The following is a 21,398-nucleotide window of genomic DNA, read 5'->3' on the forward strand; positions in this document are numbered from 1 at the left end:
AGAAATAACCTAAATGACTATCAACAGGTGAATGACTAGAACTGGTATATCTATACAATGCAATACTATTTAGCAAAGAAAAGGAATGAATGTTAGACACTTGCAGCATGAATGAGTCTCAAACTAATTGTGCTTTGTGAAAGAGGCAGACAGAAAAAGTATGTAGTATATGATCTCATTTACGTAAAACTCTAAAATATGAAAACTATACTGACAGAAAACAGGATAGAGTGGGGGGGAGTACTCATGTGTACAAGGAAACTTTTGGGATAAGGTTACTGTTTTTATTGGAGAAGGTTCACGAGTATATACATATGTCAAACCATTTAATTGTACATTTTAAATATTTGCAGTTTATTGTATGTTAATTATAATTCAGTGAAGCTATTTAGTAAAAAAATCAAAATAAAAGGAAAACAACTTTTTTGCCAGTATGTGTTGTGGTACAGTTAGAAATTGAAAGGACAAAGTGAGGTTGCAGTAGTAAAAACAGTATCATTTAGTGTTTGGATAAAGGCTTCACATAAATTATTATGTTATTGTAATTTCAAGCCTCAGGAAGTTGCCACTGGTATATTTAAAATTATTTTATGTTTTAATGTTGTCAGTCTGCATGTGATGTAAAGGTATTGAGAAAAATGACATTTTTTCCTTCTTTCTCCCTGTTTCAAAGGAGTGACAGTTCATTCAGGTTCTTTGTATTCTTCTTCGTCTATATTTGTCAGTTTGCTGTCCATGTACTACAGGCTGCAGGATTTCACAACTGGGGCAACTGGTAAGTCATCTTATTTCTCTAATCTGTTCATCTAGTATCTCTATATAATTTTTGGCTCCCTAAAAATAGTTAACAGAGAAAAGCCAGATTAGCAAAAGTAAATAAATAATAAAAGTAAAAACTGTATTTTTTAGTATTTAATTTTCTAAGGCATAACCTTTGGACAAACCATTCTATTTGAAAATTATGTTCCCATTTTAAAAAACAGCACATTATATCTAGTTTAAGTAAAATGTGTGTATAATGGGCACCAAGAGGAAAAGTGAAAAGGAGACTGAGAAATGATCAGATAAGAGGGCCAAGAATAGTGGAAGGGAGAGAAAAGAAATTCAAGTATTTTAAGGAAAAAGGGACCTATTATATGTAAAACACTCTTTTAGGTATACAAACATGTTTTCATATACACACACATGCACATGGACACATGTCTTTGAAAAATGGAACCACTGCATACATATATACATATATTTTTTTCTTATTGAATTTATTGGGATGACGTTGGTTAGTAAAATTATATAGGTTTCAGGTGTACAGTTCTATAACACATCATCTGTATATTGTATTGTGTGTTCACCATCCCTGGTCAAGTCTCCTTCCATCACTATTTATCCCCCCTTTACCTCTTCTATCTTCCTCTACTCCCCCCACCCCCGATTCCCTTTGTTAATCACCATACTGTCGTCTGTGTCTATGAGTTTTTGGTGTGTTTTTTTTTTACTTAATCTCTTTATCTTTTTCACCCAGCCACACAACCCCACTCCCCTCTAACAGCTGTCAGTCTGTTCTCTATCTGTGAGTCTGTTCCTGTTTTGTTTTTTAGTTTATTTTGTTGATTAGATTCTACATGAGTGAAATCATATGTACTTGTCTTTCTCTGACTGGCTTTTTTCGCTTAGCATAATGCTCTTCAGGTCCATCCATGCTGTCCCAAAGGGTAAGATTTCCTTCCTCTTTACAGCCGAGTTGTAGTCCATTGTGTAAATGTACCACAGCTTTTTTATCCACTCATCTACTGAAGGACACTTGGTCTGCTTCCAGATCTGTACATATATCTTTAAATAATCGAATTGTTCTTAGCATGGCAAAATGGTCGCTCATTGGGGGATCATCAGAAATGGACACTATTTGGACCCAGGCTAGGAGATAATAGCAGATTTATATCTCTCTTCATACACTCTGGAGCAAACATTCCTTGAATGAAATGGCAGGTGGAAGAGTACACATCTCAAAGTATCCCTCTCTCTCTTCTTTCTTTTATAACTGTTACATACAGTTGAGTTCTTATAAGCTAAGGGCATATATGAGGCACATTTGCTGCACTGTGTACATAAACTAAAATGATCATGTGACTAGAGTGTATCGAGGACTTAATTTAGTATGCTGCTGAATCGGAGTAGTGAGTGGCAATCAGACAACTATCTGTAGCTTTGCAGGTTTCCTAATGGGCATATATACATGCAGAGAATTTACATAGGTATTTTAAATCAATTCTAGGAAAAAGTAGTATTATCATTTTAAATAGTGTTTAGTCTTTGGCATTTGAGGGAACAGAAATGTTTTAAATATTTAATTTTAAAATACCACTTATGCCCTGCCCTGCATGGCTTAGTGGTGAGAGTGTTGGCCTGCCCACGAAGGATCTCGGGTTTGATTCCCAGCTGAGGGCACGTACCTCGGTTGGAGGTTCCATCTCCAGCTCTGGTTCAAGGCGTGTGCGGGAGAAAACCAATTGATAATCGATGTGTCTCTTCACATTGATGTTTCTCTTTCTCCCCCCCCCCCCCCCCCCCCCGCCACTTACTCTCTCTCAAAAAAAAACAATGTAGAAAATATCCTTGGCTGAGGATTAACAACAACAAAATACTGGCATATTAACAGCACATGGGTTTTAATTATGGAATTGAAGTGTAATGTCTTGCTTTTTAGCACAAACGTAGAAAAAGTGTTAAAATTGAGCACAGCAGCATGTGTAGTAATGAAATAGCAAAAGAATCTGCTAGTGAGGGTGATATAGGGTGACCAGTTTTAAGATGAACCTCATGGAATTCAGCAAATTAAAAAGAAACTTTGAGTTCATTGTAGGTTCACATACAGTTATAAGTAATGTAGAGAGATCCCAGATACTCTTTCCCCAGTTTTCCCTGGTGGTAATATCTTGGTATGATATCTTGGTAAAACTATGGTGTAATATCAAAACCAGGATCTTGACATTGAGATAGTCAAGGTAGAGAACATTTCTATCACCAAAAGATCCCTCATGTTGCCCTTTTATAGCCAAATTCACTTTCCTCCTGCCCTGATTCCCTCCTCAACACCAGCAATCACTAATCTGTTTGTCATTTGTTATTTTGTCTTTTCAAGAATTATATAAATGGAATTATAGAAATTACATAATTATATAAATGGAATTATACAGTGTGTAACCTTTGGCTTTTGTCACTCAGCGTAATTCTCGGGAGAGTCATCCAGGTTGTTGTATTAGTAGTTCATTCCTTTTTATTCCTAAGTAGTGTTCCATGGTATGGATGTACCACAGTTTGTGTAACCAGAGTTGAAGGACTCTGGAGTTTCTCGAGTTTGGGCTATTATGAATAAAGCCACTATAAACATTTGTGAACAGATTTTTGTGTGAATATAAACTTTCAGTTTTCTGTGATAAATACCCAAGGTTGTGATTGTTGGTTCATATGGAAGTTGCATGTTTAGTGTTTTTAAAGAAACTGACAGATGTTTTCCAGAATGGCTGTACCACTTTACAGTCCCACCAACAATGTATGAGTGATTCAGCCTCCACATCCTCACCAGCATTTGGTACTGTCCCTGTTTTTATTTTAGCCATCCTGATTAGGTGTGTAGTGATATCTAATCAAGGTTTTAATATATATTTCCCTAATGACTCATAATGTTTAGCATCTTTTCATGTACTTATTTGTGATCTTTGTATCCTCTTCATGAAATATCTCTTCATGTCTTTTGCCCATTTTTCTATGATTTTTAAATTTTTTTACCATTGAGCTTTGAAAGTTCTTTATATATTCTGGATACTAACCCTTTGTTGGATATATGGTTTGCAAATATTTTCTTCCATTAATTAAGCAGAATTTAAAATGAACTTTAAAAGAAAGTAATGAATTCCTAGGCTTAAAAAATATAAAATCATTTGATGTCTGGGTTTGAATTCAGACTATGACATGTATTAGCTGAATGACCTTGGGCAGGTACTGAATATTTCTGTGACTCAGTTCTTCACCTCTAAAATAGATATTAAAAACAGCATTATCTTATAGAATTGTTGCGAGAATGAAATGAATTAACACGTATGAAGAATATGAACGTTCCTTGGCTCATAAGAGCTGAATATGTGTTAGAAGTTATGTGTTGTTTTTTTTTAAATGTGCATTGACTTATTTGCCTAATCATACTTTTAATTACTTCATAGTGGTTGGATTTCATCCCTTACTGGTCTCAACAAAAGTATTCCTGTTGGAATCATGATGATAATCATAGCAGCACTTTTCACAGCATCAGCAGTCATCTCACTAGTTATGTTTAAAAAGGTAAGTGAAATTTTATGCCTGCAACTTATTATAGGAAACTCATTTCCCCATTTTGCTCTTTAGTGTAACTTCAAGCCATTTTTTTTCATTCTTTTTGTATGAGTTTGCTCTCTGAGGATTACTTTTTACAATTGATAGTATACATAGATATAATTTTGAAAATTGCATCACATTTTTAACTTCCTGTAAAAAAGAAATATTTTAAAATCCTGTTAACTGAAGATTTTTTTTCATCAATTGAAGAGTAAACTTTATTTTAAAATTTGGATTATTTTTATATATTCTGATTTCTTTTTTGAATATTAAACATATTAGCTTGAGTAATGAAGTGTGGCATGTGTTTTATTTGTATTTAAAATTTAAAGACACTAAATTATTTATCTAAGGGTATAAAGTGACCTGGTGAGAGGCTCAGGCTGGGTTATGACATGAATTTTGTTTTTAGTGACTGCCCAGGTATCTGCACTTCCTCCTATACAATTTCTGTGGCTGTTTTCACAGCCCTAAAAAATCATTACATAGGGTAGGAGAAAAATCAGTGTTTTTATTTGTTTACATGAAGTTTAATGTTGTTTTAGATACATATTTTTGATATTCTACATGTGTTTAAATATGATATAGAAACTCTTGGAATAACACCTATGTTTTATTTTTTTTTTAAAGTTTTTTTTGTGTGTGTTTTTTAATGCATTTTTGATTTTGAGAGGGAGAGAGAGATAGAAACATCAATGATGAGAGAGAGTCATTGATTGGCTGCCTCCTGCACACACCCCACTGGGGATGGAGCCCCGGTCATGTGTCCTGACCAGGAATCAGACCGTGATCTCCTGGTTCATGGGTCAATGCTCAACCACTGAGCATCGTTGACTGGGCAACACCTGTGTTTTAAAATGATAAAGACTTTCGGTGGGTCTCAATTCTAAAGAAAATAAGCCTATGCAACATTTTTTCTTTATTTTTCAATGCGCAGTAACTTGAGAACATGTACAAGGGATGCACAGAAATAATTGTACCTTATATTTAAGAACACTTTGCACTCTTGTTGAAATATTTCACTTGTACATTTGCCATTTGTCCTTCTCAAAACTCACTGAAGGCTGGACTGTGTTTTGCTACTTACTTTCTGTTATAAAAGCTTTTATTTTTTTTCTGAACTACACACACACACTATTGAAACTCAGCTTTCTAAAGTTACTAAATCCTAAAGTTTGTTTTCATTCTTCCTCCTCCTTGAACTCTGTTGCCCTCTGTACTACTGATGGCTTTTCCTCCTCAGTCTTCAAAATTGGGTTCTGATTCTTCTGCCTCTGAGGCTATTCTTTTGTTTTCATTTATTTCTTTGTCCAGCTCATTATTAAAAGTCTTCTTAAATGCAGTCAGCTCTCTGCTTTTTGTGCTGTACAATCCTTTTTCATGGGAATTTCAACTTCCCTCATTGTTTTAGTTTCTTCTCTACCTAAAATGTTGAAGTTGAAAGATACAATAGTTTGCATAAACATTTAGTTGCATCTTTAGGTGACTGTTTACATCAGCAGTTGATGGTATCATTGTCTCATAAACTCATAATAATGCATCATGAACTCAGCATGCTTCTGTAACCACTCAGGTTCATTGTCCTTACCCATACTCTGAGCTCCATGAGAGCAGGGACTTAGTCTGTGTGCTTTCAGGCTGTATTCCTCATATCTAGAACAGTGACTGGCAATGATTGGCATGTGGTAGGCATTCAAATATATGTTGAATGAATGAAGGAATGAGAATAACTTACTTTTATAAAGTTGGTGTGAGGATTAAATGAAACAGTGAAAGTCAGTTGCATAGCACAGGGCCTCAATTCTGGTCTTTTGGACCTCTTTACCATGCTATATTCAGATCTGGTTTGATGTGTACTTTTGTTCTGACTCTTTATGAGTCAGTGTTCCATCAGAGATACAGAACTGTACGAAGATATTTATTGAAAGGAACTGGCTTATGTGGTTGTGGGAGCTGGCCAGGTTAGCCTGAAATCCACAGGGTAGGAGGTCAGGAATGGTTGGAAACTCTCAAGCAGAAGCTGAAGCACTAGTCCACGGTGGGATTTCTTCTTTCTCAGAGAAACCTCAGTTCTCTTCATAAGGCCTTTTAACTATTTGGGTCAGGTCTACCCAGATCATTCAGGATACTCTTTTTTTCAAAGTAAACTGATTATAGATGATAATCATATATGCAAAATACCTCCACAGCAACACCTAGATTAGTGTTTGATTGGTAACTTGGAGTCTATAGCCTGACCATTATAACATCTCTTTGGACAATTCCTTTTTTATTCCAGATATATCATTGGGAGTGCTTTATAAAACTAGAAATGTAATAAATTTAGAGTACAGTAGAGGGTTTTGTGGTTTGTTGCAGATTTCATTCATTTGTTAAACAACCATTGTAAAGTATGTGTTATGTACCAGATACTGCACTATGAGCTTATTGAGCTCACATTTTGGTGTGGAAGAGAAACAAATGAATGGGTACCACGATCCAGTGATTTAGTGGCTATTATATGGAGCACACAGGAAGGACATCTAAGTTTTGGAGACCTCTTTTAGTAGTGAGGTCTTTTTGTATTGCCTTGGGTGAGAGATCATGATGAACATGAGTTATCTAAGTAAAGGAATCGGGGGAAGGGAGAGGATAAATAGGTACCAGGTAGCAGGGATACTATTTTCATATCTAGTTGTAGGGAATAGCATGGCATATTCAGGGAATTAAAAGTAGTTGAGCCCGACTGGGCGTGGCTCAGTGGTTGAACGCCGACCTAGGATCCAGGCGATCAGGGTTCGATTCCTGGTCAGGGCACATGCCCGTGTTGGGGGCTGCAGCTGATCAATGACTCTCAAATCATTGATGTTTCTATCTCCTTCTCTCCCTCTCCTTTCCTCTCTCTGAAATCAATAAAGATATATTAAAAAAAAAAAAAGTAGTTGAGAATGGATGGTAACTAAGCTTGGTGCTTGAGTTGTGTAGGGAGAAAAGTGGGCTGTTTGTGATGGAGGACAGTTAAAGATGAGGCCGAACACATGAGTGTAGTTATGTTTTTGTAAACTAGGAAACCTTATTAAGAAATTTGGATCTTCTCCAAAGAGTGGTGGTAAGCCATAGAAGAGGTTCAAAGAGAACGGTTGAATTGATCCAATTTGAGATTTAGAAAGACTATTCAGGAATAGATTTGGGATTTGTGGAGCACCAATGTATTACTTGGAGAAATTAAGACTGAGAGACAAGCTAGGAAGCTGGTTAGTAATGATGGCGGCCTAAACTAAGAAAGTGGCAGTGTAAACTGAGGCAAGGGAAAATGAACAGATAGTGATTGATTTGACTTGGGCCTGGAAGTAGGGGATGAGGGAAGACTCAAGGATGACACCCAGGTTTTTAGATGGTGGGTCATTCAGGAATAGAGTGCAGGAAGAGGAGCAGATTTGAGCATCAAGATGTTTTCAACTTTGTATGTGGAGAGTTCAAAATTCTTGGTAGGCTCTTGGACATGTAAGTTGGGAGCAAAGGAAAAGAGATTTAGGCTGGATTTCTAGACTTGGGAAGTATTGACTTGATGTGAATGAAGCCTAGAAAGTGGATATGAAGTGAGAAGAGTGTCTGGGGTAGAAGACTCCCCACATTCAAGAATCTACTGAGGGAAGAGTGTGGAAGGAATTTTAACCAGCATTGGTGGTGGGGAATGTGTGGCACTGATGATTAATAGAATCAGAGTGTAGAGGAAGTGTTTATTTGCAGCTGCTGTGTGACTGCTGTGTGCAGCACTCCAAAGTCTTTGACCTGCAATGTTTTCCCCCAGGTAACAATTCTTGAGCATCCAATTGCATGAAAAGAAAAGTTTTAGAGCTGTGTTGCTTGTATGCCAGGCATTCAAAAGAAATATGCTTGCTTCTCTCATAATTGTATTGATATGGAAATTTTACAGCATACTCTATTTTGGTTAGCCTTTCTTTCTTTTACCTCATAAATAAGGACGTTCCCAGTTACCTCTTTTTTATGTGTTCACTGTCTTTCACTCTGCACAAGTTCCTAAACTTCTCTGAATCTCATATTCTTTATCTGTGAAAGAAGGAATTTAGATGAGATGATCTTCTGAAGTACAATTAATGGGGATAGTATAAGCTAAAATGCAATTTGGGCCAGTCATATTTGTAATGGCATAGATTTCTCTTACTTTGATAGAAATTGAGATCCAATAAAAACACCTGAGGTTTTTTTCTTTTTCTTTTCCACACTTGCTCAAAAAATGGCTGTTCAAAAAATAAAAAATAAAAAAATCCTTTGGCGTTATGTAGCTATAGTTTATAACCACTAGGGGTCAGGCTTTCCATAAACAGTTAATGCCCTCTAAAAGTTATTTGTGCACATAATATTTTGACTCTAGAATTGTTGTGTTTTATTCGGCTGTTCTGTGTTTCCATCCCCAGTTAAACGTGTTCTGTGGTATATATTTATTTCTCTTATAGTGAATACAGTTTTGAGAATTTTGTTGGTATTCTGATGTTTTGCGTAGTTGGAGTAGGTAATCATTGGAATGTAGAGTTCCCAGTATGAGCACTATGGTAACTTATTGCAGTTTCCTACATAGCATCATCTAATAATCCAAATTTTAAAAAACTGAAATGCAAGAATATCTGTCTCTTGTACCTCTTCATAAATAGGGGAATAGTTCAGTACTTACCTTTCACAGATAGAGTTCTTAAATTTTTCCTTAGATTATTTCTAATTGGTGGTGTTTTTTTAAGAAAAAAAAATTATTCTTTCTATTAGAATTGAATAATAGTTTTGGGTTAAGGCAGAGGTATTATAAGCGGGTCAAATAACAATAATGAATGAATCACAGGAGACTATATATGAAAGGAATCTAAAATTTCCCCTTTTAATTGGTATAAGAGCTAGAATAACTTAGTATGGAAGAGATGACTAGGTAATACATAATTTATATTCATTTTGGGACCTAGTTTTGAATGCTTATTTTTTTCAATGAAACTTTAAAAATGGTCCATAGATTTTTGTGTGCACATTCATAAGATGATTATTAATAGTGAATTTTTTTGGCATTTTGAAAGAATGTTAGGAAAAAGTTATTTCACTTCTTTAAAAAACAAGTTTCCCTAAGTGCTTAAAATTTTTTTTGCATACCAAAATATCTAGTGCAAATACTCTTATATTTTGTTTGAGGGTATAGAATTTGGCTATAGGATCCAGAATAGTGACAAGTCTCATTTATTAGTTAAAATGGTGTTTTACAGTAAATGTTTTGTGACAGTAATCTATTATATGTCAAGAGATAACCTTCTTAGATTAAAAGTGACTTTCATTTTCATTTGAAGTTTTGCTGTTGTTCACCCCCCTTTTGGGCATCTTTATTTTGGATCTAGGACAGAATGCTGATAATTACACTGTACTGGTGTTCTATAATCACAAATAGGTACCCTCCCTCTCTCCCTCCCTCCTTCCCTCCTTCCCTCCTTCCTTCCCTCCTTCCCCCCCTCCTTCCCCCCTTCCCCCCTTTCAATCCAACACTATAGTCTTTCCTAATTAGGAATCAATTTCAGATGGTTTACATTGCCTATTAAAATACTGGTCTACATGCTTGCTGTCTTCATGCAGGCATAGTAACACTTCTGAATCTCTAGAAAAATCGGCACACTGAGCAGGTTGTTTATATTCTGTCCTCAGTTGGTATTCTTAGTATGTTCACCTTTTTTTATTGCCCTCAATTTTTATTTTTTTTATCCTTTACTATAAGTAGTAGACTAGTTACATAATACATCCCAAATCTAGGTTAACATAACTAAATTATTGTGTTATATTTACTTAGGCACCTTTAAATTTAATAGATCTACTTACTAGTATTTGTAATGCTATACATAGATATTTTTATTCAAATATTTATATGTATATTTTTAACAGCTTCATTGAGATATTTAAATATGCAATTTACTCATTTAAAGTGTACAATGGTTTTGAGTATATCACATTATTAATCTTTAAAAATTGTGGCAAATATATATAACATAAAATTTGCCATTTTAATCATTTTTAAGAGTACAATTCAGTGGCATTAATTATATTCACAATGTTGTGTAGCTGTCACAATTGTCTATTTCCAAAATTTTTTCATCACCCCAAACAGAAACTCTGTAGTCATTTAGTAACTCTCCATTTCCCTAACCCTGGTACCACTAATCTACCTTCTGTTTCAGTGAATTTGTCAATTCTAGCTATTTCATAGAAGTGGAATCATACAATATTTCCCTTTTGTGTTTGACTTATTTCCCTTAGCATAAAGTTTTCCAGTTCATCCATGTTGTAGTATGAATCAGAATTTCTTTGTTATGGCTGAATAATACTCCACTCTCTCTATATATGGTACATTGTGTTATTATCTGTTGATGGACTCTTGGGTTGCTTCCTCTTTTGGTTATTGAGAATAATGCTACTATGAATATTGGTGTACACATACTAGTTTGAGTTTGTGGTTTCAGTTTTTTGGTGTATATACCTAGGAGTGGAATTGCTTGGTCATCAAATGGTAATTGTATGGTTAGCTTTTTGAGGAACCACCAAACTGTTGTCTGCAGTGGCTGCATTATTTTACATTATCACCAACAAGGGTTCTAATTTATCCACATCTTTGTCAACACTTGTTACTTTCCATTTTTCTGATTATAGCCATCCTTGTAGGTGTGAAGTAGAATGTTCACTTTTTAAAAAATTAACCTCTGAGATAATTACAAACTAAGCATTTTACTTGGTAATACAGGTACATATAGTGTACTGGAGCAGTATTGCACTTCTTTGGTAACTTTTTAATAACAAAGATAATTTTAGGCCATTTGTTTAATTCCTAGCAGATAAAGAAACATACTTATTCAGTGGCTTCTACCACAAATTATTATGCCTTTTAGAGGGTGTAACAATAAGTGGAAATGAGCTCTTCGCCTCAAGGAACTAAAAGCATGTAGGGTATCAGACATGTACATAAATCCTCCAAAAGCAGCGGCATAATATGCATCCCTAAATATGTATAATATGCACCACAAAGTGTAGGAGGTGCTCACAGCAGGGAAAGCCAGAGCTAGTTCAGGCGGAAAGAGGACAGCTGTACTGGCGATAGGCCTCAAAGGATGAGTGGGATTTCCATAGCATGAAACTGGAGTGGAAATTCAAGAGGTTACAGAAGGGTTATCTGACCCAGATCTGTGGGTGGGAGGGTTTATAGAGGATTTCTAAGAAGTGGTTAATTGAAAACAAATTGGGTTTGAGGATCCATAAGTTTACTAAAAACTCAAAACAAGAATAAAAATACTTTAAAAACTTACTTGTTTGTATTTTCCCAGCTTTTAAAAAAGTTAAAATAATTTTGGTATGACAGGGATCTTATATTAATAAAAGCATGAATTCTTGAAATGGTGTTTTGTAAGCTTTAATGGAAACATATGTTTGGATAATTTTGATTAAATAAAGTACCATGGTTCTTTACTTTCCATATAATTTTTTTAGTCACACACCACCCCAGTGTACACTAATATATTTTTGAAGATATATAAAGGAAGCAGTATTCCCTTCTGGAATTGCATCTTGGCTGTGACACGCAGATATTTTTAAACATTTAATTTTTATTAGTGCAGCATATTTACATAATTATCTTATCCTGAGGTAAACTCCCAGTGACAGGTCAACAAATATTCTTGTTTTATGAAAAGTAAACTTGAGGTTTTGAGTGGGGACAGTATTTGAGCATTATGCACTGAATACTTATTTATGTAGTCTTTCCCCTCTAGGTGGCTCTCTGGGGCTGTATAGATAAACTGTTGAGAAATGTGTGCTCTTCCTACCTTTATTTTGCCTCTGCTCTCCGTGGGGCTTTGAACGTCATTTTAAGTAATTACACTATGAAGCCCGTAAATATATCACATCAGCTATACAAATTTGAAAAAGGAAATAACAAAGCAAATTAGAACAAATGTTCATTTATTACATGCCTGTAAACTTGGGGGAAAAGGGAAAGAGGTAAGTGAACCTGTAATTACATTGTACTGTGACTGGGTCTAGTAAGTAAAGAAAGTTTATTAGATTTCTATAATGCATTTCATTTTCTAGAATCTAATCATATGTACTCACTGTGAGATATTTTCTTGAACATAGGAGTAGTAATTTATCTGTATTTTTAATGGTCCATAGAAAACATGGTTTTCAAAGAGTGGAAATAAGTACTTCTATACTTATGATGGTGCTATAGTTACTAGAAAAAAGGACTTTTGGGGTTTACCAGTATATGTACTTTTCAGTCCTCTCTTTTTCTCCCTAACATTGCATGTGCTTGCACCACTATAGCAGAAGAATTCAGGACTGCCTGGGTATTTTTATCTCTTACTCTGACAGCTCTTCATTCCTTAATATGCTTTCTTCCCTTGACATCTGTAGAAGGACCCCTGGTTTTTTTTCTTCCTCTGCTAATCATTCCTTGTTGTTGTGAGTACCTCTTAAATATTGGTGTCTTAAATAGACTTTGGTACTTGACTCTCTTCCTACTTTGTATGTGTGGTTTTTTAATTTTACGCAACAGTCTTCAGTATTTTTCTTAAAAAATTGAAAAGAGAAAGAAGTGCAAGGCATTTCAGTTTGTTTACTGCATTATAAAGTGTTTTATATAAACCAAAAGATTTTAAGAAAGACTGTGTGGCTATAGAGAAAACAATGTTAAAGGAAATGCAAAGGAAGGAAATTTCTCATAAATCATGGAACGTACCAGCCTGTTAGCTTGCTTCCTAGTGTTTCTCAGAAGATGGAATGCAAACCAGAATGGCTGTTCTGTTCAGATTGATTGTAAAATCAGACAAAAGAAACCTGACACTTCAGAATCTATCACACAAAACCAATATGGAAGAAATGAAAACTTTAAAATTAAATTTAAGTATCTGGATATATAGAAAGTTCAAGTGTTTTTGACAAGTATAACAGGTGTTAAGTTGGTGAAGTTGGTTATTTTTTCTAAGCTGCAGCTTTACGATGTAGACGAATCTAATCAGTCCAATTGTTCTCTAAGGGAAGAAGTTAGCGTCAGTTGGAACAGTTGTAAACAAGACTCTACTGGGCCCTAATATTATCTAGTAACACATCTTTTGAATTAAAGTGTCGGTAGGTTTAGATGGTCAGTTTAAAACGATTTTTAAAAGATGGGTAGTGGGATGTGACCTGACCTATAAAAATATGAGTGAGCAAAGAAGTGACTGAATACACACTTCAGGTATAAATTAACTTAAGTATCTAAGACTTAAGGACAAAGCCCTCATTCACCTAGAATATTCAATCCAGAAATATGGAGGCTGTATCTAGTGAGCTGAGATTAGTGTCTTGGGCATATTGCTGCTCAGTTACCTCTCTGTATGGCAACTGGTAGAGTGAGGATTTATATCAGAAATCTTAGAATTATCTTTGTATACTATTAAGTTTTACAAATTTATCTGCAATCCGCTTATTCCTCCCATTACTGCTCCTTCCAGGAATCTGGACACTCTCCTTTGGTGGTCTGAGGAATCTTTTCAACATATTTTTTAAGAAAAGGAAATTTTGCTTTGAGCATCAAAATACATACATGGTTCTGCCATATTTATTAAATTGCTCTGAAGTATTTGATGCTTGGTTGAAGGTAGAAGTTATCCACATTGGTTGGAGGGGAGTTATCTTCAGAAGTCTTTTTTGTGAATCACTCTTCTTGAGAAGTCCTTTTTGGGATTTATCCAGGTGTTCAAGAAATTGTTTGAAAACTTTTACCTAAGGGCCTAGATTGGTCTTCTCACAACCTCTAGTTCTGTTTGATAGCGGATTCAGCCTTGTTCTCTTTTCTTCTTCCATAGTGGAAATGGCATCTAACTCATGGCTCATGGGCCTTACCATTGGAACAGTAACTGGATCAAATTGATCCACTTTCTGTAAATCAATAGGCACTGAAATTTGACCTGTTTTAGGATGAACACTAAAAGGGCTCCTTAGCAAATGATTGATTCCTTTGCTAACGTTGATATCCAGCCGTGGAAAATAGTACTGGAACATGATCTCCTACTCAAGCCAGGGTCCACATTTGTCATTTTTTGTGTCATTTGAATATCTGGCTACTTTCTTCAAAGCTCCCAATGCTGAAGTGAACTGTGATGCTTTTGGAAGCTTTGTTGGTCATCATAAATTGTTTCAGGAACAAGAGCTTACAATCTTATCACAGCTTTATTTCCAGGAATATCTTGATCAACCAAGGCATATTCTTCAAAGTATTTATTTTTTATGTTTATAGATTTTCTGACAAAAGGGTGAATTTTTTCTCTTAGGTGAACTTTTTTTTTTTTTTTTTTTAACATCTTGACCACCCTTTACAAGACTCAAGTTCTCAACTATACCAGACTGTACTGCAGAGGACAGTTTTCTAATAATTCATCACAGACCCAACAGTGAACACCTCTTCTTCCAGAACATACCTGGAGGCAATGCTTAAATTCATAGTCCTCCTTCAGTGCCCGGTCGATGATGCAATGGCCATCATCATGAGGGGCCAGCCCTTGGAATATATGTTCTGCAGAACTATAACATCTCACATCATCAAAGTCTGTTATCTTAGTGACAACACCAGTTCCTTTTCTTGATCCTGGAACGCTCCCAACTTCACTTTATTGTGTTGATTGGGTCTGTGGGAATATATCACACCTGTCTATGTCAATCTTGTATGGATTCATTCTCCGCATCTCCTTTTCCAGATCACTCTGGTTGTTGAAGGATTGGTAGCAAATGTAAATATCATCTTTCTGTGTGAATGAAAATTGGCAGTATTGAGAGTAATTCTTTATCACTCCGCCATAGTTGAGCCAGCGATAGTACTAAGCAAAGAGAAAGAGCCTTTGGTAATAAAGCTTAAGTAGCTCAGCAGGGTCAGATGCCTTCATGGAACTCGGTACTCGGGCCCAGCGAGATAACCGCAAGAATTGCCGGGAACTGCACAGGAGCTTCTACTTTGTGTTCTTTATGGACAGTTAAATTTATGTCAGAGTTGCAGCTACCATTTATGTGCCAGTGGTTTCCAAGTCCTTGTCTCTAGCCCATTCCTCTCTTCAGCTCCAAACCAAATCATCTGCCTGCTGTGGCAGGCCTAGAGTAAACATCTATAGAATGTATGAATGTTTAGAGCCTAACCCAACATCTCTTCCCTCTCCAACCCCCATCCCCAAACCAGCCTGTCCTCTCTGCTTTCTTTTTGAAACAGCTTTCTAGTATCCAAATTTGACTTAAATGTCTTTGACTCATTCTACTTTTTTTCCCTTGACATTTACTCCATAATTACCAGTTCCTATCCAGATTTGGGGAAAGGACTGACTTTGGTGCACTGCCCCCATCCTCCAAACCTGCTTTGATTGCATTTCATTTAGGCTTCTAATTTAGACCTAATCACAGTGCAGTGTAATTACAAGTTTACTTTTCTGTCTCTCCCCCCCCCCCCCCCGTTTGTAGGCATATAATAAATATTTGTTCTAATTTGCTTTATTATTTCCTTTCTCAAATTTTTATTAAATTGAGTGGCTGATGTTGTATGTATTGATGTGCTTCATAGTTTATGCATCATAAAACACATGCTAATAGAGTATTTTTGAACCCTACTCATGAAAATAAATCCCAAGAGTTGAGTGATGAATCAGTATGGACAGACAGTTCACAGAAGTGTTTCTTTGTAAATCCTTTAAAATTTGACCATACACAAAAGGTTAAATGGTATACAGAGTGGATAGCAGAAGTATCTTTGAGGACATAAATAGTGCTTAGTACATTAAATGATAAAGTGATATCATATTATAATATGATCAGTGGTATATATGTAGCCAATACAGAAATAGATAAGGCATTATTTTCTTTGATTTGTTCAGGGTAGTAAATGAATGTATTAAAGTCAGAATGTCTCGTTATATTAAAACATTTTCCTGTAATGCTGTAATATCTTAATTAGGTACAGCAGAAAACAAAGTTGTTTTTTTTCATTTGGTTAAGTTCTTTAAATTATTTTTAGCTTGGTATAGGCATCATTATCTCTTCTGCATTGGGGATTAAAAGGAAAAACCTGTGTTAAGGAAATCTTTAAATACAATATTATGTGCCAGTGTGGTTGGTGGCTGATGTTCTTGATCTTCTTAGGAGTCATGCCTAGAATCTACTCCTTTTATGTGAGTAATGTTGAGATTAATTGAAGAGCTATTGAAAATGAATGTGTAGATGACCACTTAATCATCTTCCGCTTTTTTGTGCCTCCATAGGTACATGGACTGTATCGCACAACAGGTGCTAGTTTTGAGAAGGCCCAGCAAGAGTTCGCATCTGGTGTGATGTCCAACAAAACTGTCCAGACCGCAGCTGCAAATGCAGCGTCCACTGCAGCAACTAGTGCAGCTCAGAATGCTTTCAAGGGCAACCAGATTTAGAGAATCCTCCAGCAATGCACTGTTACCTTTTGACTGTACTTTTTCTCCACTTACTGTATTCTATAAATATTTTTATGTTCAAAACACACAGTATACACAGCATGTATATCTCCTATTCACTTGTGCATGGGCAAAAACTAGAAAAACTTCCATGTCTTATTATTTACCTAACAGTTTCTTAAGATTTTAGTGCCCCTTTCAGAAAAAAATATTACATGCTAAATAAGTATTCTCCATATTTTGGGGGCGATGAATGTTCACATTATTTCAGGGGTGAGACACTGAAATTAATATGGTACTTATGATTAAAAATGCATTTAGTACTAGCTACAGTCATTCAAGAATCTTAGACGTAAGGATTGATTACACATTGGAGCAGTAAACTGATGCTTCATTTCTTTTTTCTTATATTGAAAGAAATAGGCCATGGGAGACTTAGAGATTTTTTAATTGGCTTGCTTTTTAGCAGTTTCAGTCATCAGTGAAGCGCCTATGTGCATTTCATAGTAGATAATGTAAATTTTATCTTTTTCTTTTCTTTTTTTAGAGTAGTTGATATTTTGATATCTATGATCTTGCATGGGTACAAAGTTTCTAAAAATAGTATTTTGGGTTCTGCACTGCTTATAGTTGTACAATTGGGGAGTCATTTGTAGAATTATATAAATGATTTTCTGTAATAGTTTCTTTTAAGTAAAAGTTTATTGGGGTGCAATATGAGAATATATTGTGCAGTGCATTATCCAAAAGAAAAGGTAGAAAAATTGATGGGATAGAATGTAGTGATGAGAATACCTTTTTTCTTTTTAATTTTCAGTATTCATATCATAGTAAAATAGTACTGTGTGGAAACTTTGGTATATTCTTGTGGCTACTCTTCTTAATTGAACTGAGATTGTGTTTGGCAGCTCTTTTGGGGTGTGTGTGTGTGTAATTTTTAACAAAGGTATTCAAGTCTAAGCCTAACTCCTTGTCCATAAAGAACATACAGTATTTAAGGGATTTTTTTTTTTTTTAGCCTCTCATCTCTAGTGGCATTAAATATAAAAAGACTCTGGCATTTTACATATAGTTGAATCCCTAGTACATATCAGTCTTTCAATTTTTGAGACAGACTGTATATATTAAAATTTTTCAGTAGTAGAAAAAAGTGAACATTTAACTTGCATCAAGCAAGAAAATATACAATTGAATGCATTAATTATGAATATAATCACTTTAAAATTGTTATTCTGCAGCACAGGAGTTCATTCTTATAGTGTACTTGGGTTGAAAGTTTGAATCATCTTTAATACTGATTAAGAGGCTCAAGACATTTGTAAAGTCATGATACTGTGTTTTGGAAGTCATTAGCTAATTTAAGATTACAGAATAATAGGTAGTGATTTATTCAACTTGATTTTAAGTAAGAATCATTTTTGGATTCTATTATTTGAGACTCACATCCCTTTATAAAAATATCAGCTGGGCACAAATGGTTAACTTACTTTCATTCTTCCCCCCAAATCTGGAATTAGAATGAGTTTCATGCTGGGGCTGGATGGTGAGCTCTCACTACTTATGAAGGAAGCTTTGCATGATAGTGCTAGTAAGTGACACAGATCCATCCAAGTGGTGTTTACATTTGATTTATTTGGGAGTTTTTTGAAGTAATATACTTGGAATATATTTCTTTTATTTTGATGAAAATAGAGTACAGAGTATGAATTTAAAGCTGTTTGTGAATATTTCTGATCAGTGATCTCCACCTACTTTCTCAACCAAATAAGCCAGTTCAAGTTTTTCAGAATCTATAATCTTATTGAAAATTTGTTTCATCTGTGTGCTCTATTGAGTGTGGGTTTACATTCAAAATATTAACCACAAAATACAAGAACACTATGTCCATTATTAATTTATATCTCAAGTCCACTTTTGCTTTTCTTTAAAGTGCAAATGAAAGATACATCATAGAGACTTTTGAAAACTGCTGAGCTACTTCAGGAACAGAAATGCTTTTATCTATTCTGTAGATATCCCCCTTGTTAAATAGCGAAGAATAATTACAACTAACAGTAGTACCTTTTTTGTGCGGATGAGGAAAATGTTATAAATTCAGTTATTTGGATTAATACAGGCTTATGAGAGAATTGTTTTTTAAAAACATAAATGTGCATTAAAATGAGGGCAGTGTTTATAGTTTGATAAGGTGTAGGGGTTTTAAATTCTTATATTTTCTATTACTAATTAGTAAATAGTCACATTTTCACTCAGCAAAAGATTGGCATTTGATAGTGTTTTATGTTTAATACTAACATTGCTCAGTAATGAATCATGAAATGGTCTTTCACAGTGTAAGCAAGCACCCATGTCATCTTTCAGTTTGCAATATTAAGTGGTGGCTGTTTTATTTAAAACTAAAGTTTGAACACTGGAAAATTCTTGCTCAGTGACTTGTAATTTGGAACTTGGATTATTTATGTAGGGATGTTTGTATATTTTGTCAGTGAGTAATACTGAGCTGCCATCATGGTGACTGTCATGGTTCTATATAAATGCCCTCCATCTGTCCCTCTAATGTTGCATGTCTCCGGTGGTTTGGAAGTTTTGTATATTTATTGTATTAATACAAAGTGTTCTAAAATAAAACGCTGTTTAGTGGATGTTTGTTTGTTGAGGGTTTAATGTATATAGAAATTCCACATTTGAATTAAAAAGAAATCTATATAATTCTATCATTTGCTAAGCAAAATAAGCATATAAAAGATTAGTTAAAAGCTTTCATCAACATAAAATGATAATTTTTCTGTTGCATTAGACCTTCGTAGGTAGTGGAACATGAGCCTCACGCATATTAAATATTTTGACCACTTTAAATACACAGACTGCCTAGAGATTCAAAATGGAAAAATGTGTTTTGTGGCTCAGATTTTTCCTAGTGGGTTAAAATGAATGCTTCTGTCCTAGTATTGCACTGATTCGAGTGAACTTGTATTCTGTTTCCTAACCTCGCGATTTAACTCTTTTTTATGTGCTGATGAAAATACCTGTTTGAATTTTCACTTGGTTATTTGAAGAGGATGTTCAAATATAATATAAAATCATGTTCATGGTGAATTTTATTTTGAGAAATATGTGTTCAGTTAAAATAGGAACAATATTTTCAACTTTCTGGGTGTTACCTAAAAAAAAAAGTGAGTTTGGATTGCCATTGGATATATCTCCTACAAATCATATTGAGACAGTGTATGGGTTGCCTTTTAGAGGGAATTTAATGTTAAATTTATTGTTTCTGTAAATTATTTGTAGTAGCATAATGCTTTATTATCTTTTTCTGAATACACTGACATTAGCATTTAATTTTATCTTTATTGCTAAAATCTATGTTTAGACTGTTACTATACAGAACTTGTTACCATTTTTCTCATATTTTCTGGTTAGAATTACCATGGCTGTCAAACACCATTTCACTGTATCACCTTCCATTTTTTCCTTAAGGAACATGTTTAGAGGAATTTGTTGATTCCATGTGATTAAGACCTTTAGGAGTGTAATAAAAGTGTTTAATGTGAAAATAATTGAGGGTGGTTTTAAAATAAAAAATACCTTATTTGACAGATTTTGAAGTACCATAGTATATATTTAGAGTAGAATACGTGTTAAAACATTAGTGTTGTTTTAAGTGCTTGTTTATTAAACTAAAAAGTTGTATCTCGATGGTTAAATATTATGGAAAGTGAAGTATTTCCGTTAGAAATTAGGGTACATTTTACAAAACAGCATGCTTTTTGTATTGATTGGTATTTTTAAACCTTGTTTTATGTCTTTATCACAGTATATAGAGAGCTAGAAAGAAATCTATAGATATTTTCTAAGCCAGGCATTGCCACTATTCTGTCCTAGACAGACACAATATCTTTAAAGATTCTGGGAAAATAGGGAAGGACTCTCCTCTGGTATTCTTACCCTTCCCTGGGGTTCCATATTTACAGTTTGACTTTGTGGTTTGGGTAGGACAAAAGTTACAACCTATAGAATTTTCATTAGCACTGTTAAAATGTTTTCAAATGGTAAGGGACATGGCTCCATGTAGGGATGCAGTGAGTGTTAAATTTTATGTTTATCCAAATCTTGACTTGTTTTTTACCTTATATCTTTCTGGGCTTGGCATGGCTGATAGTGTAGCTAAAAACCGTCTTGCCACTAAAACCCATTTTATCTTTTCTCTAAATCAGGACAGAAAATAGTTAAGCCTCTTCTACCTAGTAATGTTTCACATACTTGTGTAAGATTACTCAGAGTATTATCTTCTTTACATTTAAACAGTTCTAATTTGTAAAATAATAGTATGAAATTTTATTTTTTTAAACACTTAGAAATAGTCCCAGAATTCTGCAGAACTTTTAAAATATTTTGTGGGGCAGTGGTTCTCAAGATAAATCATGGTTGTGGTAGTTGTTTCTGTTGGCAATTTGTACAATTCTTCAGGCGTTTCGGGGCTAGGGAAAAAAAATTACCCCAAATCACTGTTTTATCTGGTGATCACAGTGATTCCTACAGTGTTACAGTCACCTCCATAAAAACTGAGCTCACTGTGCATAC

General features: G+C 34.7%; 1 protein-coding gene and 1 pseudogene across 1 annotated transcript in view; one reads left to right on the forward strand and one right to left on the reverse strand.

Annotated features, from left to right (window-relative positions):
- Positions 1–20,415, forward strand: part of SCAMP1 (secretory carrier membrane protein 1) — a 56,770-nt gene extending 36,355 nt beyond the window's left edge. Inside the window, exons 7-9 of the mRNA XM_087815427.1 lie at positions 674–775; positions 4,215–4,332; positions 16,653–20,415. Coding sequence (XP_087671553.1) covers positions 674–775; positions 4,215–4,332; positions 16,653–16,817 — 385 coding nt within the window. The 3' untranslated portion in view covers positions 16,818–20,415. The remainder of the gene's footprint in view (positions 1–673; positions 776–4,214; positions 4,333–16,652) is intronic.
- Positions 13,948–15,296, reverse strand: LOC107535048 (DNA primase small subunit pseudogene; annotated as a pseudogene).
- Positions 20,416–21,398: the final 983 nt, after the last annotated feature.

Source organism: Miniopterus natalensis, chromosome 3 (genome assembly GCF_054644295.1).
Source record: "Miniopterus natalensis isolate mMinNat1 chromosome 3, mMinNat1.hap1, whole genome shotgun sequence".
Taxonomy (NCBI): Eukaryota; Metazoa; Chordata; class Mammalia; order Chiroptera; family Miniopteridae; genus Miniopterus; species Miniopterus natalensis.